Source organism: Sapajus apella, unplaced genomic scaffold (genome assembly GCF_009761245.1).
Source record: "Sapajus apella isolate SASKATOON/1434 unplaced genomic scaffold, GSC_monkey_1.0 scaffold41, whole genome shotgun sequence".
NCBI lineage: Eukaryota > Metazoa > Chordata > Mammalia > Primates > Cebidae > Sapajus > Sapajus apella.
The window spans coordinates 1,718,758-1,743,805 of record NW_022436981.1 but is presented as its reverse complement, the minus strand read 5'-3'; the positions used below and the strand labels follow the sequence as shown (position 1 = coordinate 1,743,805).

The 25,048-nt window shown below is 49.6% G+C and overlaps 2 protein-coding genes across 6 annotated transcripts in view; one reads left to right on the top strand and one right to left on the bottom strand.

The window, feature by feature from the left end:
- The first annotated feature begins 321 nt into the window (after positions 1 to 321).
- Positions 322 to 19,796, top strand: MRPS18A (mitochondrial ribosomal protein S18A). Of its 2 annotated transcripts, XM_032299523.1 has the most exons (6): positions 322 to 575; positions 9,580 to 9,611; positions 12,385 to 12,492; positions 15,883 to 16,006; positions 16,230 to 16,299; positions 19,339 to 19,796. In XM_032299523.1, the coding sequence occupies exons 1-6, from the start codon at positions 464 to 466 to the stop codon at positions 19,481 to 19,483; spliced, it is 591 nt and encodes a 196-aa protein (XP_032155414.1). In that variant the 5' UTR covers positions 322 to 463; the 3' UTR covers positions 19,484 to 19,796. The 2 variants fall into 2 exon arrangements, with proteins under 2 accessions (XP_032155414.1, XP_032155413.1); XM_032299522.1 differs by having other exon boundaries at positions 416 to 575; positions 15,883 to 16,299.
- The window catches only part of RSPH9 (radial spoke head component 9), a 21,291-nt gene continuing 14,748 nt past the window's right edge, over positions 18,506 to 25,048 (bottom strand). For 3 of the 4 annotated variants that reach the window (XM_032299519.1, XM_032299518.1, XM_032299520.1), the window contains one exon: positions 20,225 to 20,447. In XM_032299519.1, the coding sequence (XP_032155410.1) occupies positions 20,250 to 20,447 (198 nt within the window). In that variant the 3' untranslated portion in view covers positions 20,225 to 20,249. Of the gene's footprint in view, positions 20,448 to 25,048 lie in introns of all 4 variants that reach the window. The other variant, XM_032299521.1, reaches the window with a different exon arrangement.

The following is a 25,048-nucleotide window of genomic DNA, read 5'->3' as shown; positions in this document are numbered from 1 at the left end:
GGTAGCGGTCAGGCAGGAAGGTGGTATCTATCCCAGGTCTGCCTGATACCCGATACTCCAGATCCAGAGTTCCTAACCATTTTAACCTCTCCTGTAGAGGTCTAACCCCAGTAACAGAAGCTGAAAGTCCACAGCTGACGTGCAGTGAGGAGAACGTTTTAAAGACATAGGTAGGAGTGCTGCGTGCGATTTTCCTAAGTAAGCCTTCCAGGAAACGAATGCAACCTTGAAGACTGCGGGCACTGGCAGACAGGAGCTAAAGACCTCCAGTAGATCCTTAACACGAAACGCAGGGTTGACGCAGAAGCCTCTCTTATCCCAAAGCGAGCAGGTGAGATAAATGACGTGACAGGAGTAAGCGAACTACAATCCAGTACGCCACACTTCCTGCCCCACCACTGCGGCTGCGCGCGCTACGTTCCGGAAGCGGAAGTAGACAAGAGGTCAGGGTTGATTTTTCAAGATGGCGGCCTTTAAGGTCCTGTTGTCCGGCAGTGAGCGGCTTCTCCGTGGGCTCCTAGCGGGGCCGGCAGCTACTAGCTGGTCTCGGCTTCCAGCTCGCGGGTTCAGGGAAGGTGAGTCATGCGTTCCAGCAATCTCCTGAAATTGAGAAGAGCGGCGGAGATTGCTTCCGCCTGCCCTGGTGCGCCACTTCCTCTCTTTCCTTCGTGCGATTCTGAAACTTTGGAGGTACTGGCTTTCCAGGGGTGCTTAAAAGCCTCTTCCAGACCCTGGTGCCTTTTCTTGATCTCCTACCCCTTGTGAGTATCCTCACGAGGCCTAGGAGGACGGAGAGAAAGGCCTGCTTAGTAGGAGCAGAAAAGAAACCTGTCCCAGGATTCAGAAAAGTTTTTGGGAAGGGTTTGCATGTTAATTCTCCCTTCCATATTCTCCGAATCTCAGTCACTTTTATTACAGTCTCTTTTATTAAAGAGTCTCTGAATCACAAAGGAAGGCCATTTGAGTACCCTCCCAGAGCCTCCCTTTCCACTTCTCAAAATGCTGTGATCTGATGGCTGCTTTTTCTGCCCGGACCGCTAGCCGCCCTGAGAGGGGTAGGTCAAAGTGGAAAGGCCATTGAATGGCTGAGACGAAGGCAATGCAGGAGGGTAGTTTAGCTTTTCATTAATCTTAATCTGGAAAAGCGGCCTGATTCGAGCATCAACTGAGAGCTTACGGAAGACCAAGTGCTATGCTTCAAGCTGTGAAGGAATTCTGGAGACAGAAAATACAGCCCTTTTCTTGAAGAGCTTAGGTTCTAATGAGATTATATATATATATATATACATACTCCAATAAATGCAATTTAGTCTTTTACGTGACGAAGTACAGGGAGACTCAGTTGCTGGAAACAGCAAACCCAGTTGGAAGTTTTCATAAAGAGGATGTGTCTTAGCAGGCTCACAAAAGGATGGAATTTGGCGGAGAGTGAAAAGGTCTTTTAGGATATAGCCTTCCTTTGTGTACTAGGAAACAAGAAAGGATGAGTGATGTGCAAAAGAAGAGATGTGGGGTTTTCTGAGGATCTGGCATAGTATTGCGCAGCATATCCTTTAACGAAAGCTGAGAAGTAGCCAGTGGAAAAGAGTGATCATTGTTGTCAGAGGGAGCAGAAACGTCTAAAAAGAAGAGCCTAATGAAGGGGTCATTGGATTTGTCTCAGAAGAGGTCTCTCTTTGTAGCTTTCAAATAGCAGTTTCAATAGAATGGCAAACAAGGCATCCAGTTTGGAGAAATGAAAGAGATAGTTGATGAAGAAATAGAAATAGCAGGTATGTTTGAAGAATTTAGCCAGTAAGGGAAGTGGAGCATTTGTTTGAAAAAAAAGGAAAGTCTGGATATTCCATGGTTAACTTTTTATTAGTGGATTTACTAATGGATGACACTAAAGGGATCATGCAGATGATAGAAACGATTTGGATGGTTCATCTGTTCCCATGCTGCAAAATAGGCATATGCCCATAACCATTTTTGAGAGTGTCTACCAAGTGTCAGACACTGTTGGCTACAATTTGCATATTCTTTATGAAATTCAAAGTTGAGGCAGATTTTGCTATGCTTCTAGAAAAAAAGGCAAGAGGAATCGTTTTGTTTGTTTTAACAACTAATATTTGAAGTTAGACTTAAAGAATTTTTCCAGTTGGAAAGTTTGTGAAATGTAAGCCAGGTACAGTGGTACATATCTTTAATCCCAGCACTTTGGGAGGCCCAGGTAGGAGTATCACTTGGGCTCAGAAATTGGAGTGTAACCTGGGCAACATAGTGAGAACCCCCACCTCTTAAAAAAAAGGGAAAAAATGATGGACTGTAAATCAAATGGGTCTCTGAAATCCTTCATCTAAATGTTAGGTTGAATTAATGTGATTCTAGGCCGGGCGCGGTGGCTCATGCCTGGAATCCTAGCACTTTGGGAGGCCAAGGTGGGTGGATCACCTGAGGTCAGGGGTTCAAGACCAGCCTGGCCATCATGGTGAAAGCCCATCTTTAAAAAAATAAATGAAGGCTGGGCGCGGTGGCTCAAGCCTGTAATCCCAGCACTTTGGGAGGCCGAGGCGGGTGGATCACGAGGTCAAGAGATCGAGACCATCCTGGTCAATACGGTGAAACCCCGTCTCTACTAAAAATACAAAAAAATTAGCTGGGCATGGTGGCACGTGCCTGTAATCCCAGCTACTCAGGAGGCTGAGGCAGGAGAATTGCCTGAACCCAGGAGGCGGAGGTTGCAGTGAGCCGAGGTTGCGCCATTGCACTCCAGCCTGGGTAACAAGAGCGAAACTCCGTCCCCCAAAAAAAAATAATAATAAATAAATAAATGAATAAATAAAATAAATTTTTAAAAAATGTGATTCTACGTGAAGGCACTACCATATTCTCTATTCTTGAGAATCACCTGTCTTCAAAACTTTTAAATGAAACATTTTCTTTTGTTATTCTATTCATTATAAGTTATGGGAAAGAAGATGGGTCTCTTGCTGAAAATATTCAAACATCTTGCTTTTCAAAGTGTCAGATAATAATAATTTTAGTCAGCTCATGAAGACCAATTTTCCTGTCTATGAAGACTTTCAGTCAAAACAGTGATTTTCAACTGGGAGGCAATTTTGTCCCCCAGGAACATTTGGCAGCGTCTGCAGACATTTTTGCCTGTCACAACTGGTACTACTAGCATGGGGGGGTAGAGGCGAGGGATGCTGCTAAACATAATGCCCAGGTCAGTTCCCCACAACGAAGTTCTGGCCCAAAATGGCAGTCCTGCTGCTGTTGAGAAAGCCTGGTTTAAAGTTTGACCAGAGAGACACTCAAAGCCAAAAAAAGATTATTATGGAAAAAGTAAGATGGAAAGAGGAGGACGAAAATAGAAATTGTGATTTACTGTGCCTGCTTCAAGTACTGTGCTAGGTTTTCCATATACATTTATTCAGTCTTCTCAAAAACACCTTAAAGGTGGATATTAACTGTCCTCATTTTTATAAATGAGGAAATGCAGTCCCAAAGGATTTAATAGCTTGCCCAACATCACATGGCTAATAAGTGATGGAGTTGGAAGTAGAGCCAGCCCTCTTCCCTCTGCACAAGTAACATCACCTTGGTATTTCATGGCAGGGTCTCCCTTATTGTTCCCGCCTTCCCCAAAAGCTCTTAGCAGGTAACTTGCCAAAGACCATTTAGTGCCTTTATGATTGGCACTGCCAGATTTAGCAAAGGTTGTGTTAGATCTCATTCCTCCCTTATCCCTCTTAAAGCCCTTGTGAAGGAAACGGATTTAAAATAAAAAAAAAATTTATATAAATTAAGCCATGATCTATCAGACACTTAGAGAAAGATATACTGAAGTGAGTAAAAGCCAAAGGGAATTTGCTTCATTTCTTTCAGTTGGTTAAGAAGACCTTCTGGAAGACCTAACATTTCAGACAAGGATATGCCTCACAGGTTGGGCAGTCCCATATAAAAGCTTTGAGAGAGGAGTGAGTTGGATTCTTTAAAGAATTCAGGGACCAGCTAGGCACAGTGGCACATGCCTGTAATCCCAGCACTTTGGGAGGCTGAGGTGGGTGGATCACGGGGTCAGGAGTACAAAACCAGCCTAAGCAACATGGTGAAGCCCCGTCTCTATGAAAAATAAAAAATTACCCAGGTGTGGTAGCACGCACCTGTAATCCCAGCTCCTCTGGAGGCTGAGGCAGGAGAATCACTTGAACCCAGGAGGCGGAGATTGCAGTGAGCTGAGATCATGCCACTGCACTCCAGCCTGCACGACAGAGCAAGACTCTGTCTCAAAAAAAAAAAAAAAAAAAATTCAGGAGACATAGTCCAGAGTAACCAGCTGGTGGGAAGAAAGTTTTGTGCAGCAATAAGACTCCTTATTCTGAAGCATAGGGCAGAGGGAAGTTCCCTCAGGGGTCCAGGGGAAAGGAAGGGGCAGGTGGTGAGGGAATCAGAAACTTTTTTTTTTTTTTCTTTTTTGAGTTGGAGTCTTTCTCTGTCACCCAGGCTGGAGTGCAGTGGCACAATCTCAACTCACTGCAACCTCCACCTCCTGGGTTCAAGTGATTCTTTCACCTCAGCCTGCCGAGTAGTTGGGACTACAGGCATGTGCCATCACACCTAACTGATCTTTTTGTATTATTAGTAGAGAAGGGGTTTTACCATACTGACCAGGCTGGTCTCGAACTCCTGACCTCGTGATCCGCCTACCTCAGCCTCCCAAAATGCTGGGATTACAGGCATGAGCCACCACACCCAGCTGGGAACCAGAAACTTTAATGATAGAATTAAAGATGAACTGGAGGAAGCAGGGCTTGAGGCAGGAAGGTGTTTGCGAAAAGTGGTCAGTGGCTGGTGGCCAGAAATACAGGCACACATCCCAAAGGTGGCACTCCTCTCCCTGACCCTACGTAAGACTACAAGGGCCACTGCCCAGCCATCAGTTGCTCTAGTCTTTCTTACTCTGCTTGGGCCTTAGTTTCCACAGATCCTCTCTAAGAGAGACCTTGATCTCTGGTCACTGACCCAGCAGTGCCCTGCACTCCTCATCTTTTTTCACTTCCTCTTTTACTAAGCAGTTGGGGCTTTACACAGCTGCAGTTCACTGTGTCTGTTCATGTGGCTGTCAAGGTTTTTTTGCATTTTCCGTGTTGTCCTGGTGTGTTCAGGCTGGCCTCTAACTCCTTAGCTCAGGTGATCCTCCTGAGTAGCTGAGACTATAGGTGTCACCCCTCTCCTCCTTTTGCATTTACTTCAGTCTCACCACAATGCCATTCATTCCAAACTATTACAATTCAGTTATCTTGGACGCCATCCTAGGCAAGTATTTACTGAAGCACTCAAAGAACCTCTTTACGAGGCCTGGACTTTATTATAATCAAGTTCCCATACAGAGTTTAGTTCTTTTCTTCCTCTAAGGCAAAGACTGGCCCCTATTCTACGGTAACTCTCCGCAATAGGTAGAGCGAAGCTGTACAATCCACAGGTACTCAGCAAATGTGTTGCCTCATTTTGGACAGATTATTTCATGTGTATGAGAAGTGTTTATCTGTAAAGATTTTGGCCCTTAATTCTAGTTTAGAAAACTGCTTCATCTCTTTCCTTAGTTTACTTGATAGTGCCATATCTCAGAACACAAGGGTGATTCCATCTTTTTCTATACAAGTTTTCTGTTAGTGCCTAAATCTCTCAGTCCAGCTTTTCTTAGCTACTCCCACTTCTCTTGAATAGAGAGGGGCCAGGGACAAAATGGATCTCAGGTTTTGTTTGGTTTTGACACGTTTTTGTATGCACGCTGAAAATCAATACTATTTTGATTCCTATCTCCTCTTTCCAGAGGCTTAAAATCTACTAAGAGCCCCTCCAGGCTCCAACTGAGCCTTCTCCCCCTGCACTAAGACACCACCCTGATCAATGTCAGTTCCCTGTAAATTCTCAGGTCATTCCTTCTGGTTTGACAAATTGTCTCTGTTAGATAAGCATCTGCCTATTGTTTTACCCACTGGCTTCTGGGTAAAACAATAAGATGTAAGATGATTCACTGGCTCAGAGTTGCTGTGTGGAGGGGGAGCTTTTGAACAGTGGAGCTTGCCATGGGCTTTGATCTCTTTTCCAGGGGCCAGTAGGATGACTTCAGGGTTTGGTTCTTTGCCGGGAGTGATGTGTTTTGTTAGACTTGTTTACCTCATGGTTAGGACCCAAGTGCCTCCACCAAGAAGGGAACCACATGTTTATCCACTGCGTGTTTCAGGGCATTGTTCTTCTGCTGATTCCAGTGGTACCAGCATGTGTCTCTCCTTTTGTTTCCTATGGGGATTCTTAGAAACTTTTCCCCTGCTTGTTCTTGTGCAGATTAGGTTGTCTCTCAACTTGGTTTTTGCAAATTTGCAAAGTTTCAGGGTGCCTGGAACCCTTACTAAGCTGGGGATGTGCCTTCCTCATACCTCCCTTCATTTCTCCCCATCCTCCATTTGTAGATTGATTCTGCAGATTGACGTATTGCAGTGACCTTCTCCCTGCAGCTGTGCTGGCTACCAGACTGAGGACCACATTGCGTCTCACCCAAGTCCCATTTTGGGTTGGTCTCTGTTCTGTACAAGTAGATTCTTGTGTGGGGTGACGCATTTTCTTTTACATGGAGAAACCTAGGTTGTCTTTGAATTGATTAGTAACTATAGTGTTCTCTGGAGAAAGCCTCGGGGCTTTTCTAGCCATTGTAACTCCTTTGTATGTCTGGAGTTGGACACTGAGGGGCTCTCAGGATTGTTTTGGAGCAGTGAGTCTTTATGAATGGCTTGCCAAATGGGGGACAATTCTGGGCAATCTGTGTCCAATTAGGTCTTGGTCACAGAGCTCCGTGATCACAGATGCTGCCATGGGCCTCTGGTTGGGTTAGAATTGCCATTTTTCCTTAGACAGGCCCTTCTCTTTTTATTGTTCTTTGTTTGTTTGGTTGGTTTTGTTGTTGTTGTTTGTTTTTTGAGGCAGGGTCTCTGTCTGTCGCCCAGGCTGGAGTGTAGTGGTGTGATCTTGGCTCACTACAGCCTCCACCTCCCAGGTTCAAGCGATTCTCATGCCTCAGCCTCTCGAGTAGCTGGGACTACAGGCATGTGCCACCACGCCCAGCTAAGTTTTGTATTTTTAGGAGATACGGGGTTTCACCACCTGAGGTTTGCCCAAGCTGGTCTTAAACTCCTGACCTCAAGTGATCTGCCCACCTTGGCCTCCCAAAGTGCTAGGATTACAGGTACGAGCCACCATGCCTGGCCTTTTGCTGTTTTTAATTGCAAATGCAGGACATGTTTATTTTAGTAACTAGAAAATACAGAGGCAAAAAGAAGAAACTAAAAGCACCTAGTGCTACCCCTGAGAGGGAACCAGCATTACTGTTAGGTATCTAGCTCTAGAAGGCTGTGAGCCTCCTGAAATCCATGCCTAATTGCATGTGTCTTGTTTTCCTAGGGAGAAGTTTATAGCTCTCACTGAATTCTCAAAGTTAAGAGCCTTAGACTCTTTCTAATCTGTATTGTACTACTTCTTGCCTGGGCCAGAGCTGAGTTGAAACTAAATCGCCATAGCCAAACTGCTGTTAAAATGTGGGTTTAATGTCTTGAAAGACGGTTTGCATCCTAGCTATATGGGCTTAAGTTTCCAATTACAGTAATTAGCAGTCAAAAGGAGACCATGACGAATATTTTGCTACCCTTAGCATTTACTAAGCATTTGATATTTACCAGTTTGTGTGTTAACAGCTGTGACTTCCCTCTTTTTGAGGCAGTCTTGCTCTGTCGCTCAGGCTGGAATGCAGTGGCTCCATCATGGCTGCTGCAGCCTTAACCTCCTGGGCTCAAGCGATCCTCCCACCTCACCCTCCCAAGTAGCTGGGACTACAAGTGCATGCCACCATGCCTGGCTAATCTTAGTTTATTTTTGCAGGATTTTGCCACGTTTCGCAGGCTAGTCTCTAACTCCTGAGCTCCGGTATTTCCTCCTACCTTGGCCTCCCAAAGTGCTGGGATTATAAGCCATGAGCCACTGTATCTGGTCTGGCTTCTGTCTTTCTAAAGAAACTGTCAGCTGGGTGCAGTGGCTCATGCCTGTAATCCCAGCACTTTGGGAGGCTGAGGGAGGAGGATCACCTGAGGTCAGGAATTCAAGACCAGCCTGGCCAACATGGTAAAACTCCATCTACAAAAATACAAAAAAATTAGCTGACATGATAGCAGGTGCCTGTAATCCCATCTGCTTGAGAGGCTGAAGCAGGAGAATTGGCTTGAACCTGGGAGGCGGAGGTTGCAGTGAGCCAAGATTGCGCCATTGTACCACTCTAGTCTGGGCCACAGAGCGAGACTCTGTCTCAAAAAAAAAAAAAAAAAAAAAAAACTGTGTCAACAAGGGAGTATCTCTAAGAACTATTTGATTATATTTGCTGAATGTGGGCTATCAGCTTGGATCTTCCTTGGGTGATTGTTGAGGTTGTCATTCTGCATCTTGGTTAGGTAAGATAGGAAATGTGGGGCCTGGCATGGTGGCTTATGCCTGTAATCCCGGCACTTTGGGAGGCCAAGGCGGGTGGATCACATCAGGTTAGGAGTTCGAGACCAGCCTGGCCAATATGGCGAAACCCTGTGTCTACTAAAAATACAAAAATTAGCCAGGCATGTTGGCACATGCCTGTAATTCCAGCTACTAGTGGGGCTGAGGCAGGAGGATCACTTGAACCTGGGAGGCGGAGGTTGCAGTGAGCTGAGATCGTGCCACTGGACTCCAGCCTGAGCAACAGAATGAGACTCTGTCTAAAAAAAAAAAAAAAAAAAAAAGGCAAAGCACTGAGGGTGTCCCTCTCCGTTTGTAGTGACAATACTCTCCTTGAAATTCTTCCTGGACCCAGTATCTTCAGGCTCCTTATTCCTACCTCATACATCAACCTTCTCCGGTATATATAATAACATGCAACCCTTCAGGGAGAAAAGGAGATGATTTAACTCAAGATTCCGAAGATGTGTTCTAGGAGTGAACTTATCTTTTTGTTCATTCACTAGGGGACACTGGAATAGTGTTAGTTCAGTGCTATGTCTTACCTTGTAAACTCTTCAAAGCAAAAACCATTCTTTCTTTTTTTTTTTTTTTTTAATTTATTTAAACCTTAACCCATACACTGAAGAAACCATTCTTATCTGATTCTCTTTGTGCAGGAACACAGGCCGCCTGGGTACTTTTGAAGGTCTTTTAGATACCACTGCCCCACCCTCTTTTACTGCTATCCACTATAGGACAGGATCTGACCAATTCCTTTGGATAGAACCAAGATAAATCTTTGCATAGAAAGGCAAAAACACTGTGGAACTCCTTAATCCCACACCAGAGAGGTGATGCTACCTAGGCATCCTGGGCTTGCCCCCGCCCCCCTCAAGGGCGTAGAGAGCCTTGGCACTAGTGGGGTGAATCCTGCGCGCCTTCTGCTCCAGGTGGAGACCATGGGAGAGTACAGATGGAAGGCTGCTTTTTTCCAAATGTGTAGAATTTGAGCTGTTATTTGAAACTCTCTGTTCCTTATTAAAAGGCTGACCTAATTTTTCCCCTTTATCTCTGTAGTGGTGGAGATCCAAGAAGGGAAGACAACTATAGTAAGTATCATTGAGTTGGCCGTGTATAACCTCTTTAACACTTGGAGCTGCCTGGCTGCTCCTCTGAGGGATAGAGGGGGCCCAAACTGGACTCCCGGCTCCAGGATCAGCTCCCTCAGTGACCATAAATCCCAGTCTTACTGTTTGTCAAGCTGTGTGCTATAGTGTGGTTAATCAGAAACAGTTGTTGTGCCTGGGCTGAGGTATCGCTATTTCATTAAAGTGGCCTTTTGTATAGCAAGGTCTCAGAGGCCTTTGCTGATAAGCTCTTTGGTGGGTAATGAATCAGTTTCCCAAAGGGGAAACTAAGGCGTTGTTGTACGCCTAGAGAGCCAGAGTAAGTTGACCCAGGGCCAAGAGCCTGGACCTCAGTTCCTTTCTTTTCTGCCTAGAATGACTAAACTACTCTTTATATGATGCATTTTAAAAGTGACATTCTCCATGCCCTGGCCTCACTAACTGGCGCCCTGGCTTGTCTGTTGGTAAGAAAGTTGGAACAGGCTGGGCGCGGTGGCTCACGCCTGTAATCCCAGCACTTTGGAAGGCCGAGGCGGGTGGATCACGAGGTCAAGAGATCGAGACCATCCTGGTCAACATGGTGAAACCCCATCTCTACTAAAAATACAAAAATTCAGCTGGGCATGGTGGCGTGTGCCTGTAATCCCAGCTACTCAGGAGGCTGAGGCAGGAGAATTGCCTGAACCCAGGAGGCGGAGGTTGCGGTGAGCCGAGATGGCGCCATTGCACTCCAGCCTGGGTAACAAGAGCGAAACTCCGTCTCAAAAAAATAAAAAAAAAGAAAGTTGGAACAATTCTTCATCTACCCACTTCCCCCTTTCCCTCACTGGGCCCATCCCACCTCCCTTCCTTGGGGAGTCATGGGTCCTAGATTATCCTATAATCCTTAAATGACAACGTTGTTTTCACATGGCCTTCTATGCCTCCAAGAAATCCTCAGCCACTCCGTAGAGCTCCCAGAAACCTCTGTAACTTCCATGTCAACCAGAGATTTAACCCTTTAGGTAGCCAGCCAAGCTCAGTCTTCCCCAAGGCAGTCTTATTCCTAGGACAAGTCCATTGGGTCTCCTCCTAGAATGCTTCCTCTGCCTTTCCACTGCTTAGCCTCAAAACAGTTCTTTTTAGGGGACCCCCCCCAGTCCCCTTAGGGTACCGTTTAGGCTTCTTGATTCAAAGCCAAAACAAGCATTCATTCCATAAACTCCATGCTAGAGTAGAGAAATCTGACTTTTGAGTATAAAGAGCATTTTCATGTGGGGCATGAGTCTGCTGTTTGTAGAATGGACGTGGAGGCATTGTGGTCTACGAGAGCCCTCAGGGGAGGGAAAAGCCCATCCATGCTTTTAGCAGCACTGCCATGGCTGACGTTGGGTATTATTCTCTCCCCTATGAAATAAGAACGGACACCTACCTCACCGAGGTTAAGTGAACTAATATATGTGAATCATTCTTAGCACTGAGCCACACATATAATGGGGAGTCAATAAATGTTAGCTCTCCCCACCCCCACCCCTGACCCACCGCAACCCACCTCCCAAGGCCTACCATGTACGTGCGGATTTTCTCTAACATCTCGGTTTCTGGCATAGTTGTAATTACCATGGGAGAAGGAGGGTAGCAGTGCCCTGCACAGCCAAGTAGTACTTCCAGCCCCTTTCCCTTGTGCCAGTTCTCCCCCAAGAGACGGTGTTGCTTCCCTTCCAAAACCTCTCAGACCTGTCCCAGCCTCACTCTCATAATCCACCGTCTCAGTCAGGAAGGCTTTCTAAACTTCGCTCTTGCAGTTGGAGCTGATTCCCAGATTGTTGGTTTATTGCACTTAGCAATTCCAAGGCTGTTCCACAGGACACAGCAGTGACAGGGAGGTCATTTCACACTTGGCCTTAGCAGGATTTAAAAGGTGGCATCCAAATGATAAAAGCAAGGAGCGTGACAGGGAAATGTATCCTCCCATCTGTTTCGTGTTATTTCTTTCTTTCTTTCTTTCTTTTGTAAAGAGAGAAGAAGGAGTGCACACATACCTGCTTATATGGCACAGCCTGGGGTTTTTCAGCCTTGCTATTCCTGGCATTTGGGGCTGGGTACTTCTTTGTTGTGAGGGCTGTCCTGTGCAGTGTAGGATGGGGAGAACATCCCTGCTAGATGCCAATAGCACTCCCTCCCTGAGTGGTGACAATCAAAAATGTCTCCAGACATTGCCAGATATCCCCTGGGGAGCAAAATCGCCTCTGGTTGAGACCCACTGGCATAGCCTTAACTCTGTAAGATAAAGCTGGGAAGTGCAGTTTCCCCCTAGGAGGATATGTGGGATTGGAGGGAGGCTTTCTTTGGATTCTGTATCCCTGTGCTATGTGAAACATTTTACCATGTGCGTGTATTACTTTCCCCAAAAACCCAGGGACTGGAAAAAGTATAGTGTTCCGGTGCCTTTGTTTTTTCTTTTGAGGAAGGAAAGGTAGCATTCAATTGATACAGCAAACCCCTCTCTCCCTCTTGCCACTGGTATCAAGTTTAGGTGGTTTCTGTTACCCCTGTAAGCCACCAAACCACATCCCTGTGGCTATCTCAAGGCCTAGCATACAGCAACTGCAAAATAAACACCACAGCTCAGGCAGAAAAACCTCTTAGCTTCTCCCACAAGAACCACCAAGATAAACTTTTACCAGCATTCCCATCATTTTGGGGTTTGCACAAAGATAACGTGGCTCTGTGCAGGCCCTGTGTCTCACACTGGCTCTCTTTCTCTGTCTCCTAGATTGAAGGCCGTATCACAGCAACTCCCAAGGAGACTCCAAATCCTCCTAACCCCTCTGGCCAGTGCCCCATCTGCCGTTGGAACCTGAAGCACAAGTATAACTATGACGTGAGTCTGGTTACAGAGACTCAGCTCTGTGTGGCATGAAGCTCTCAGATTCCCTGGTTAGCTGGAGCAGCGTCCCCCCGCGCTTCATTTCATGGAACCACCAGAGATGGGAGCCCTTTGTCCAGTTGCTTTCAACTCTGGCTGCACATTAGGATCACCTGGGGAGCTTTAAAAAATAATGATGTGGCCAGGCACGGTGGCTCACGCCTGTAACCCCAGCACTTTAGGAGGTCAAGGCGGGTCGATCATGAGGTCGAGATCAAGACCATTCTGGTCAACATGGTGAAACCCTGTCTCTACTAAAAATGCAAAAATTAGCTGGGCATGGTGGCGCGCGCCTGTAGTCCCAGCTACTCAAGGGGCTGAGACAGGAGAATTGCTTTAACCTGGGAGGCAGAGGTTACAGTGAGCCGAGATCGAGCCACTACACTCCAGCCTGACACCTGGCAACAGATCGAGACTCTGTATCAAAAACAAAACAAAAAAAAAAAAAACAGTAATGATGCATGAGCTCCACCCCAAACCAGCTGAATCAGCCTCAGGGGGTGGGGCCTGAGCATGTTTTAAGCGCTGTCCCCTGGCTCTAATGTGCAGTCAGGGTTGAGAGCCACTGATTGAGTTTATGGTCTGGTTGTGCCTCAGATCACTAGGGCCCTTAACTCAGCTCACAGGGGTTGTACTCTTGTGGGATGCAATCATGATCTGGGTTTGGCTTTTCTCTTGTATGATGAGGGTGTATTTGAATAGGCTCCTTGTTCTCACTGTGATCTGGGCATACATTACCCTGTTGTTCTGTGTTGGAGCTATAAAGATAGCTGATTGCTTGAGCTCTTCTAGCGCAGTCGTTTCCAGGGAAAGAAGACAGTAGTGAATAATAACAACTAGGCCAGGCGCAGTGGCTCATGCCTGTAATCCCAGCACTTTGGGAGGCCAAGGTGGGCGGATCACAAGGTCAAGCGATTGAGACCATCCTGGCCAACATGGTGAAACCCTGTTTCTACTAAAATTACAAAAATTAGCCAGGTGTGGTGGCACATGCCTGTAGTCCCCGCTACTCGGGAAGCTGAGGCAGGAGAATCGCTTGAACCCAGGAGACAGAGGTTGCAGTGAGCCAAGATCGTGCCACTGCACTCCAGCCTGGTGACACTGTCAAAAAACATTAATAACAGCTAACATTGAGTGCCTACTCTGTCAGGCACTGAGTACTTTCCTGCTTTAATTCACTTAGTTTTCACAATAACCTTATGAAGTAGGTACTAGTTTCATCCTCATTTTACAGATGAAGAAGTTGGAGGCATGGAGAAGTTAGTGAAGTTGCCTCAGATCCCCCACCTAGTATCAGAGCTGGGATACAAACTCCAGGGATGAAAGCCCAGGCAGAGCTCATGCCCCTAATGACTACACTACCTCCTCCCCAGAGATGGGGAGGGCCTGGGGCTAAGGACACAGCGCTGGAGAAATCCTTACGTGTTCTTCAGAGCTCTCACTTGTGACATGAAGCACCCTATTCTTGGGTTTCAGGTGATTCAGGCATTGGGCCAGTTTGACCTGCAGGTTGTCCCTGTGCCCCTTTGTGGAATAGGATGACTAAGGGCAGAGATCCTGGTTAGGTGATAAGAGCAGGAGAAGCCACATGCCCATGGGATCTGAACAGAGTGACCCAACTAATCTCCTGGGCTGGAAGCCTTGGCTTGAGGCCACCCTGAGGGGTTGGGGGGGGTTCCTTCTGTCCTGAGGCCCTTCTGCTGGCCGCTTAGAGTAACAGAAAGCAAGCACACAGGCAAGAGGCAGTGTTCCCAGCTGCTGGCGTGCGGAAATTAGTGGGGTTGTGGGCATCCTTGGAGCCTCAGCTGCTGATAGGAAAGTAAACCCCACACCTGCCCAACCACCATGGGGCACTCTTCCTCCCAGCCTTTTCTAGGAAACGTACTTGGCTCTCTCCAGCAGAAGAAATCTAATCCTGTCTGAGGTAAAGGCTAAAGTTGTTTTTCCTTTTACCCCTTTCCACTCAGAGCACTATTAGCTTGAGCTGCACAAAGCTGTCGGCTTGCTTGGCAGGCTTCGATGAGGGGCTGGGGCCTCAAGCCCAGTTGATTAGCCGTGGATTAATCCAATCCAAGTTCTTTTCATCAGATTCTGAAAAGTACAGGGGTGGGAACTGAAGGCCTGGGTCCCTCAGGAACTGTCTAGTGATTAAAACAAATCTGTGGTTATGCAGCGAGGTGCTTGCCAGGGCAGCAAGTTGGTTTGTGGAACTTAACTGCTAAGCCTGCCATGCTAGGCCCTTGCAGGCAGGGGAATGGTGAGTTTTCTTTAACCCCTTCAGCCATTCTAGGAGAATGGTGTCTCACTATGTTGTTCAGGCTAGGCTTGAGCAGTCTGGGAATTGTAACATTTTAGACCTGGCAGGGAGGTGGTTCCTTGTCTTGATTATGGCTCTGTTTATCTGTTTCTTTGACCTGTCCCAGGCAGCGTGGTGAGCACATGATGGTCGGAAGGAAGCCCAAGAATCCAATCAAATCTGTTCACAGGGGGCCTAGATCATGTGAGATTAAACTTCACAACCCTGGTTCCTTCCTCCCCGGCTCGTATGTCTTCCCAGCCCTTCAGAGGGAACGGCAGGAGGTGGAGGGGCTATTTGCATACACTCTGGCCTGTGGTGTATAGGTTTTGGGATCTAAAATGTTACAGGTTTCCCCTCTTGTGTGGAAACATAGCATGCCTCCTAACCCCACCCTAGGACGATAACTCAGCAGACATTTTGTCCAAGAAAAATGCTTCAGGTACATAAAAGATTGGTGATTCTTCTGGAAGAGCTTCTGTTCTCTAGTCTATCAGAAGATAATCTCATGAGGGTGGGTGTGGGGGTGCATACCTGCAATCCCAGAACTCTGGGAGGCCAAGGTGGGCAGATTGCTTGAGCCCAAGGGTTCAAGACTAGCCTGGGCAACATAGTGAGACCCCCATCTCTACAAAAATTAGCCAGGCATAGTGGTGCCCATCTGTAGTCCCAGCTACTCAGGAGGCTAAAGTGGGAGGATCACTTGAGCCTGGGAGGCAGAGATTGCATTGAGCCAAGATTGCACCACTGCACTCAAGTCTGGGCAACAGAGTGAGCCTTTGTCTCAAAAACAACAAAAAAAAATCTCATGGAGAAGCTGGGAGCTCTTGGGGTTGGTAATGGGGTACAGAAAATCTTACTAAGTTGGAATTAACCTTTGTTGGATAAATAAAGGTAGCAGACCAGTGTGCAATGCTGTGTGTGGAGGAAGTGATCTCAGGCAGGTTCCCAGGAGACATCCACCTCCCCTGTAGACCATAAAGCCCTAGCTTCCCAGCATCAAAAGCAAGCCCAGCTGACCCTCATCCCCTGTTTTCTGTTTCCACTAGGATGTTCTGCTGCTTAGCCAGTTCATCCGGCCTCATGGAGGCATGCTACCCCGAAAGGTCACAGGCCTGTGCCGGGAAGAACACCGCAAGATCGAGGAGTGTGTGAAGATGGCCCACCGAGCAGGTAGAAGGCCCTCAGGACCAAGAGGGGCAGAGGGCTGCAGGAGCTGTCTCTCCCCACCCAGCTGCCCCATGTTTTGGCCCCTCCTGGAAGAAAATTGGATATCCAGAGTGTTAATTACACTCACTGCCCAATGCCAACCTCCCCGCTCCCTTGGGCTTTCCCTCTGGCCCCCTCAGAGCTGCAGAGGGAACTGCAAAGACTGTCCCCTCTTCCCTCCACTCAGGTCTGTTACCAAATCACAGGCCTCGGCTTCCTGAAGGAGTTGTTCCGAAGAAGAAACCCCAGCTCAACCGGTAAGCAAACCTGGGTGTGAACAGCCTGAGCGTTCTGCAGGCCCACAGCCTTCACTGGCTTCCACTGGGGAAGCTGTTTGCCAGAAATCATCCCACAGCTCAGGAAAGCTGGGGTGCACCTTGCCTGTCCGTTCCATTCTCTGCCAGCTTGAGCACCCAACCCCATCAGTCCACCCCTGCTGCAGTCTTTGCTTCTTCTGTTGCTTTCTTTGCTGGCCTCAGCCTCTTTCCTCCCCTGTAGGGCCCTTAGCAAAGGGGCCAGGAGGGTAGAGGCTTGCTGATTGGGCGTTAGAATGTGCTAATCCCTCGTTTATGACATCACACTGGGTTGCTATGGGGATGTCAGTACCACTGCAAACTTTCAGTATCCTAGCTCTCTCCAGCGCTGGGGTTATTAGAGGGCAGAAGGCCTTAGAAATGGGAGGGCTTCCTGGGTTAGCGCCACTGAATACAGCTGTGCAGGTTGCACATTGGACAACTTCAGGACAACATCCATGTAAACTAGGTCACAAATAGTGCTCCCCAGGGTTGTACAGTTAATCTACACAGCGCCATGTGGCAGTCTAGGAGGCCCTGAGTTTATATAGACGAGGAGAGGATGGCCCCCAGCCCGTGGAATCATTCAGTCTGCCTTCTAGTCTAAGCAGGACCCTATAGAGCAAGAGCCGATTCTTGTCTAACATTCAAGCAGCTGTCCTATTGCAAGTTCCCTTCCTCCGTCCTCTCTGACATCAGCATACTCACATACTCTTAGATTTGTAGTATCCTCTTTAGAGAGTAGAGCCAGGTCTGTAAAATAGATTTGAGGGGGTTCTTCTCCCCTACCAATGGCCCTTTCCTTCTGTCCAGCTAGTGGTTCCCAGACTGGACTGAGGAACATATTAGGTTGACGCAAAAGTAATTGCAGTTTTTGCCCTTTTTTAAATTTCATTGCTCTCTGTAAGGTATCAAAGATGACTGATGCAAAGCAAGACACCTCAGCCCCCAGCAAACCTCCTAGGCGGATCCCCAACAGAATTCAGGCATGGAGGGTAGGGGGGTGCAGGATGTGGGAATGCAGGGCTTCTTCCTGGTATCTTGCCTCTTTGTACCTGGAGGCTAAGTCAGAGCTGGACCTTTACCAACACCATGCCGGCACCCTGGCGACATGCCCACCTCTACCTGCACTCCCCACATTGCTAGCTCAGCCATCTGCCAGCAGCTCTTGGGGAGCAGGACATGCTAACCTCTTCCTATGTCTCCCAACTGTGCTATGGACCATTTGGGAGTTGAGCCCACCCCCCTCTGCCGTTTTAAGAGACAGCAGCAGGCCTGAGGACACAATCCATGCTGCCTCAGGCCTTTGAAGCTAAGCCAGGCGCCCTCCCATACATCCGGCTTCCTTTAACGTGACACAGGATTGATGATGTGTGGGGCCTTGTTGGTTGCAAAAGGCCACCCTGAGTGGGAGGGGGAGTTCAGGCTACGAAGGACATTGATTCCCTTGCAGAGGAGTCTCGTTCCATGCTGCCATGCATGGGTGCAGGCTCTGCTGGGGCCTGGTGGAGCCATGCTTTGTCTGCCGCTGTGTCCCTCCTCATGCTGCCCCTTCAAGAGGTAGGAAGGGGCTGGTTCTTGTTAGAGCTGGGGTGTTCCCAGAGAGCTGGCTGGAGGCCACCCAGCCCACCCCCTGCCAGCTGGCTGCTCCATGTGGCACAGGCACCAGGCCCAAGGCCAGCTAAAGCCCAGCTTCCCTCTCCAAGGCATGGGAGAAAGAACAGCTCTAGGGTGGTAGCTCAGGAGAACCTGGTCAGCTTATCCTCTGCAGTCCCCAGATTTCAATGAGCACCCCTTCTGGGGAGCCTGCTCTCCTACCCAATCTCTCATGCACTCCTCTGAAGGCTGGGAGAGGCCAGCAAAGGGGCCATCCCTGGTCCCCTCTCTCTTAATCTTCTGTCACCCAGGACCACAGACCATAGAAAAAGCAGTCCCTGTAGCTAGCCTCCTTCATAGTCATCACCCTGGCCAGGGCAGTGACAGCTTGAGGAGACACAGAATAGTCCCTCCCCTCCCTGCCGAGCGTACGCTTGGAGTGCAGGCCGGCACCTCCCGAATCTTACCCTCACTCAGGGCTGGCAGCAGAAGACCAAGGTCCAGTAGAGCTCAGTTGAACTGCATAGATCAGCAATCATTTTTTAACTTAAGAGTTTTTAGTCAAGGTTATTGATTTTTTTTTTTTTTTTTAAATAAAAAAGTGTTTTCTTTGACGGTCTCTAGAGACAGCTGGGTTGAGCCCCAACCTAGAATGGAGGCAGGGGAGGATTCCTGGCCGTTGTCATAGCTGAGCTTTCAGAATGAAGGATGGGCCTTTCTGGACAGGATCCAAGTTTTATTCTGGACAAAGTAAAACCAAATCCCAGCCGGCATGAGCCACTTTTCTGGGAACTATCAGGGCCCTGGCCATCCCCAGAGAAGGCCAAAGGTCCATGGGTGGCAGCCATCTTTCCCCACCCCACCTCCTACTTACAGGAACCTTCCTGGGCTAGGGCTGTGCCTGCAGGCCCTTACCACTTATTTCCCATTACAGGTTGGGTGAGGGGCAGGGGTCCTACACCAGTTATGGTACCCTGGGGAGTTCCCTAAAGGCTAGGGTGGCTGAGTGAGCCAAATGGGGAAGAGTAATGGGTTCCTTCAGGCCCTTACATCAGCTCTTCTCACCCCATGGCTGAGGCCAGAGGAATGATCTGCTCAGGCAGCCTCTTCCTCCTTTTGCTCAGCAAACACACACAAACATTGACAATTATGAAGATCAAGGGAGCTCGTGGCTCTGAGCTGCCTGACCCTGGCCACACAGGCTTTCAGCAGCAAGAGCCCAGCCCATCTGTTTACAGGACACCCAGCTGTTACTCCCAAGAAAATCCCTGCATTTCAGGAAAGGGAAACTGGTGAAACGATTTGCTTGCGCAACCATGGCCAGGCCTAAGGAGGCAGAGCTTCACTCTCCCAGTTCCAGCTTGGGCCCCCAGCCCTCACAGGCACATCTTTATTCTCCCTCCACAGGTACCTGACGCGCTGGGCTCCCAAGTCCGTCAAGCCCATCTACAAAAAAGGCCCCCGCTGGAACAGGGTGCTCATGCCCGTGGGGTCACCTCTCCTGAGGGACAATGTCTGCTACTCAAGAACACCTTGGAAGCTGTATCAATGACAGACAGCAGGGCTTCCAAAGTTCCTCTTGCACCTGTGCTGTGGAGTAGGAGGCCCACTCACAAGCCCTCGGCCCCAACTATTCTCCTGCCCCACCCCACCACGATGGCCTGGCCCCTCCAATATGGATGGACAGGGGACAGTGGGATAAACTTCAGTACCCTTGGCTTGCCCAGTAGCAATGCTGAGAGCTAGAGGCAAGCAGGGCAGTTGGGTCCCTTGGCAGCCGCTGTGGGGCTTGGGCCATGCTCAGTGCTGGGGACAGGAGTTTTGCCCAATGGAATGTCATAAAGTAGGCTCATGGGCTTACCCACTGGATGTGTGCTCACTGCTTGGGAAGTACAGGGGCACCTGGGCACATTTCAGGCTGAGCATTGAGTCACTGATCTCTTGTGATGGAGCCAATGAGTCAATTAGAGGGAATTCATGGGCCAAACAGGCTCCATCCTCTTTATGACAGCTGTAAGCTCCTTAGTCTGGGAGAGCCACAAGGAGCCAAGGAGGGCTTCCTGGCACACCTGCCGCTCGTATGAATCCAAGAAACTGCCTTCTTCAAAGGGGCCCTGATTGTCACCTTTTCCCACAGCTATTTCCACCCATCATTGTCTAGTATCTTTCATTAGCACATTCCAACCCTCTGCCATTTGGTTTAGAGATGAGTTCCCTGGCTCATTGGGCCTGTCAGAACCTGGAACCAGACGACGATGGAGATACGAAGGTAGGACAGAACAACCAGGCCAAGTTCACTGAAGCTTAAGAAAATCATGTTAAGAGGCTGTGTTTAAAAATCCAGGCTGGCGCCTTCTATAGCATGAAGGGCAAGTCCATGTTCTTCTCACCAGTGCCCACATAGATGTAGCCATAGTTCTTGGTGCGGGGAGCATGGTAGAAGGTGAGGCCTGGCCAGAGCAGGCTGCGCAGCACCACCAGGGCGTTGCCCCTCTCCATCTGGATACTCCAGGACCCTGGGAGGAGACAGGGAAGAGATGAGGCCTGGGTGCTCAGACTCCACTGGGGAAAGACCCTTTAATTCTCCGAGGTGCTTTATTCCAATTGCCTTTTAGCCATTATTATTTTCGATTTAAGAGCATGTCACCCAGGCTGGAATGCAATGGTGCAATCAACTCACCACAACCTTGACTCCTGGGCTCAAGTGAGCCTCCCACCTTAGCCTCCAGAGTAGCTGGGACCATGGGCATGCACCGCCACACCCTGCTAGCCTTTTTGATTTTTTGTAGAGATGGAGCCTTACTGTATTGCCGAGGCTGGTCTCAAACTGCTGGGCTTAAGCAGTCCTCCCACCTTGGCTGCCCAAAGCACTGGGATTACAGGTGTGAGCCACCACACCTGGCCCTTTTAGCCTTCTCACTGCTCATTAAGAGGGCAGAGGAAATGAAGAGGTGAAACTCGAACCAGTCTGTTTTGTTCCTATCAGCAAGTCTAGCTAAAGGTTGAGTGGGGGAGGAGGCTGAATCCACAGGCAGAGGGGAGTTAGGCTGGGCCAAGGGAGACACCAGCTCCTCTCACCCTATACCCAGTGCAGTCACCAGTTCTAGTGTGGTTTGCCCCTACTTGCCATTTTGCTCTGTCTTTACCCACTCCCAGAAGCCTCTCCTGAGTTGGATTAGACCAGACCAGGAAAGGAAGGCTCAAATAGAAGTTTGGCTAGTTCAGGCCTCCTAGCTCAATGGCCCTTTCTGGCAGCTGGTAAACTGGGAGCCATCCTTGGTGGGAGGGGACTTGGGCTGCCCCTAATGAGCCTTTGTCCTGGGTTCTGCCCTGGTTTTTGCCTCCCCACACAGGAGCAGCCCTGCTAAGGGCTAAGTCATGCAGCCATGAGGACTTGGCTGGAAGGGCCTTAATTCAGCTCCAGAACTGAGGGAGGGAGCCACAGTGTGGGAGGAAGGAGCCTGGGAAAATCGCCTCTGGATGAAGATCTGGGGCTTCTATTCCCCTGCGCACTGAGGCCTCTCCCGGCCCAGCCGCAGTCCTGTTAGGGGCCCTGCCAGAAAGGCAAATGCTTTGAAAGTTTTGGTGTTGGACCAGCCAGCCATGCGCTGAGAGCTGCTCCGAAGCCTTCATCAGCTGCCAGCTCAGCCCGGCTGCTTGGCTGCTGCTGCTCCAGCTTCCCACGGACCACCTCAACCATGGTCCACCCTGGTCACTCACACCCACCAGCCTCACAACTCAGTGCCCACCCACTGGGGGCCACCCTTCATCTAAGAAAACTGATTGCCAAGAACCCCTGATCCTCATGGCAGCTCAGCCCTGCTCCAGGTATAGCCGCCTGCCCAGGTCAAAACCCCAGTTTGACTGTCCCTGGTATGGCTCAGGGAGAAGCCAGTCACAAAGCTCACTTTAGCACCAAGTGCCATCACCCATGCAAGAGATAATGAAGTCAGATTCGCAGTGTGGACCTGTCAGCTCCCCTAGCCCACACGGTGCCTGCAGGACAACATTAGGAAGAAAGTGCACTGCCCCTGAGATGGAGCATTTCCCCAGACTCTTACAACTTTTCTCTGGTGCTTGAGGTCCTCTGCCTCTCAGGCCTGCCCTCAGAGTTCAAGTGTCCCTAGCCTGGTACTTTCCTGGTTATGCATCTCCAGAAAACACTGCTTAGGGTTGATGAGGATTGGGGTCCGACAGGACAAAGTGTTCCTACTCCACTGCTTTCAGCCTCGGGCAAGAAGCAGACCCTGGAAGGTCCCATTCCCCCTCCGTCACCCCACCAGCCCAGAGGATTGTCAGGGGGCAGCCTCCATAAACACACTGTCCCTTGGCCCCTTGAACTAAGACCAGACTGCCTTATCTGTCTTTGCCTTCCAAGGGAGGGCAGCTTGCAGCCTGCCTGGGCCAGATGCTGCCCTGGAGAAAATGGAATCCTGGAGTCCTCCAACCTAGACCCTTCTCAGTTCATTGTTGCCAGCACCTTGGCATGCCTGGGCAAGAGCTGGGTCCTGCCCTCACACCAGCCTGTCAGCCTAGGCTTTAGCCACCGCTTGCCTCCAGTAATGGGGGTAGGGGGCACAGAGTGGGAGGAACAGTGTTTTTGGGTAAAGTGGCCCAGGCCTATCAGCAGGGGCTCCTACCCAGAGACCAAGGAGAAACTGGCAGGGGAGCTAGAGAAAGACAGTGCCGCCACCAGGCAGGGGGCAACATCGCACAGGCGGTAGGGTCCTGGTGGAGTATGGAAGTGGCATGTGAGGGGCCAGCCAGAAAACAGCACTGCCTCCCTCCCTCACATTCCTGTCACACTCCTGTTCTCTCATCGTCCCTGGTTCAGCTGGTCGCCCAGGAAACACGCAGACTCTCAACGTGCCAGGAGTCACGTAGCATCTACCTGAAGAGCCAGGCACTTGCTGTCACCTTCACCCACTTTCTTACTGCAACTGCTGAACAGGCTGAGCCCAGCCAGCTGCTGTCACCGCCTCCAGAACTCAGGGAAAAACCCCCTGCAGCCCTGGTGCTGCAGGTTCACAGCCCCTGCTCTCTCCTCTCTCCCCAAATCCCTCCTGCCCTCTGGCAGCCACTCTTCTCCAGAAGCTGTGTTTTGAGAATGTGATGGGTACAAGTTGTTAAGTCAGGAGGGGGCCCCCAGGGTCTCACCCACCTTGCTAGTAGGGAAACCTCAGGCTAGTGTGTACTTATTCTAATTACATTCTCCTGCCATCCTGGAAGAAAGGCTGCTCTGGGATTAAGATTGAGGGAGAGTGGGCCAGGCTGGGGACCAGGGCTGTCTAGGGGCAACAGATGGCTTAAACCCTCTCAGATGAGTACCAACAAAATTTTTGTCACACAAAAAAAATGGCCATGGATTTCCAGTGGGAGAGGCACCCCCATCCCCTAGAAGGGCCACAAGATAGAATCATGTAATCCTTAGAGGCCTGAGGACAGAGGAAGAGTGAGGCACCCCTGGCCACCAGTGCCCTATCAAATTGATGAGCAGCAGAGTCAGGCCCCATGGCCCAGAAGGCCGAACACTTGGTCAACCAGGCTTCCAAGAAACTGAGACAGGAAGCACCACCTGCACACATCCCTAAGGGAAGGCTGACCGAGGGCACCATGTTACCCCCCACCACCACCATGCACGCCTCACTTGCCCCCTTCCCAGTCCTCAGCCAACACCAGCAGCAGCTTTCAAAGGCTGCTTTCCAGGCAGGCAGGCCCCATGCTGCCCTCTGCTGCCTGAACTAAGCATTGCTGCTGAGAAATTGCTTGGGAAGGAGCCCCAGTCTTACCGCACCTGGCAATTCTGAGACATCCGCTCCAGCCCTCCCACACTACCTCCCAGGACACCGATGACCCTGCTTGCAAGGCACCTTCTAGTTTACATTTCCCTTTCCCATCCTCTGTTTCATGTGATCTTCTCAAACCTCAGAGGCAAGGGAGGTGTCTTAGTCCAAGGGCATCACAGGTGCCTGTTGTAGCTGCTCAGTGGCTATTTGCTGATATAGTGGATGGTCAGGGAGCATCAAATGGCAGGATACTACCTAGAAATCTAGCCCCCTGACTGGGCGCGGTGGCTCGCGCCTGTAATCCCAGCATTTTAGGAGGCAGAGGTGGGTGGATCACCTGAGGTCAGGAGTTCAAGAACAGCCTGGCCAACGTGGTGAAACCCTGTCTCTCCTAAAAATACAAAAATTAGTCCGGCATGGTGGCCTGTGCCTCTAATCCCAGCTACTTGGGAGGCTGAGGCAGGAGAATTGCTTGAACCCAGGAGGCGGAGGTTGCAGTGAGCCAAGGTTGCAGCAAGACTCAAAATTTATATATATATATATATATCCTCCTGACCCACAGCTGCATCTATGCCACCTGGCTGCAGCCAGCCCAAGTTTGGAGAACTCTTAGTCATTGCCCTGGATCCCGCAGGAGGATGGTCCTGGTACCCCAGAACCAGCTACCCACTCCCATAGAACATTGCAGATCCCTGGACGTTGCATGACAGCTCATGAGAACAATAGCCCTCCCCCTCCTCTCTTCAGCCAAGGCATATCTTATCACTTCAACCAAGGGCCAAGATGCTGAGCCGCTGGCCTGCCTCATGGACACAGAGAGCAGGAGTCCCAGGAACAGGGCCAACCTAAACCACACCTGCTCAGAAGCCACATGAAGTCACCCTGAACAATTGCCTCAGACCCTGAAAGGAAACAGTTATCCTCACTGGCCAGAAAACAGCTGGCAAATCCTGTCCCTTCAGCCAGTCCTGGTGTCCCAGGGAGCTCTTCCTTGGGGTTTTGGCCCCAATTAGCAGCCCGGCCCAGCTGCTGCCTGCCTGGCAGGGGAGCCTTCCAGCAGCTCAGTATGCTCTTTTCCTAACTGATAAGAAAGGGAACTGGGGAGGAAAATCAGAGCTGTCTGCCCTCCTCCGACCATCCACACTTCCACTCCATCACCATGGCTCTCATCAAACCATCAAGAGAAAAAGGTGGGCCTAGGCTAGGCGCAGTGGCTCATGCGTGTAATCCCAGCACTTTGGGAGGCTGAAGTGGGTGGATCCCTTGAGCTCAGTTGTTCAAGCCCAGCCTGGGCAACACAGTGAAACCTCATCTCTACAAAAAATACAAAA

What these genes read in the sequence shown, in the direction of transcription:
- MRPS18A (XM_032299522.1), top strand. Translation starts at nt 464, where the DNA reads ATGGCGGCCTTTAAGGTCCTGTTGTCCGGCAGTGAGCGGCTTCTCCGT. An exon ending in AGCTCGCGGGTTCAGGGAAG is followed by an intron (nt 576 to 9,579) that starts GTGAGTCATGCG and finishes TTATCTCTGTAG; the next exon opens with TGGTGGAGATCCAAGAAGGG. An exon ending in AGCACAAGTATAACTATGAC is followed by an intron (nt 12,493 to 15,882) that starts GTGAGTCTGGTT and finishes TGTTTCCACTAG; the next exon opens with GATGTTCTGCTGCTTAGCCA.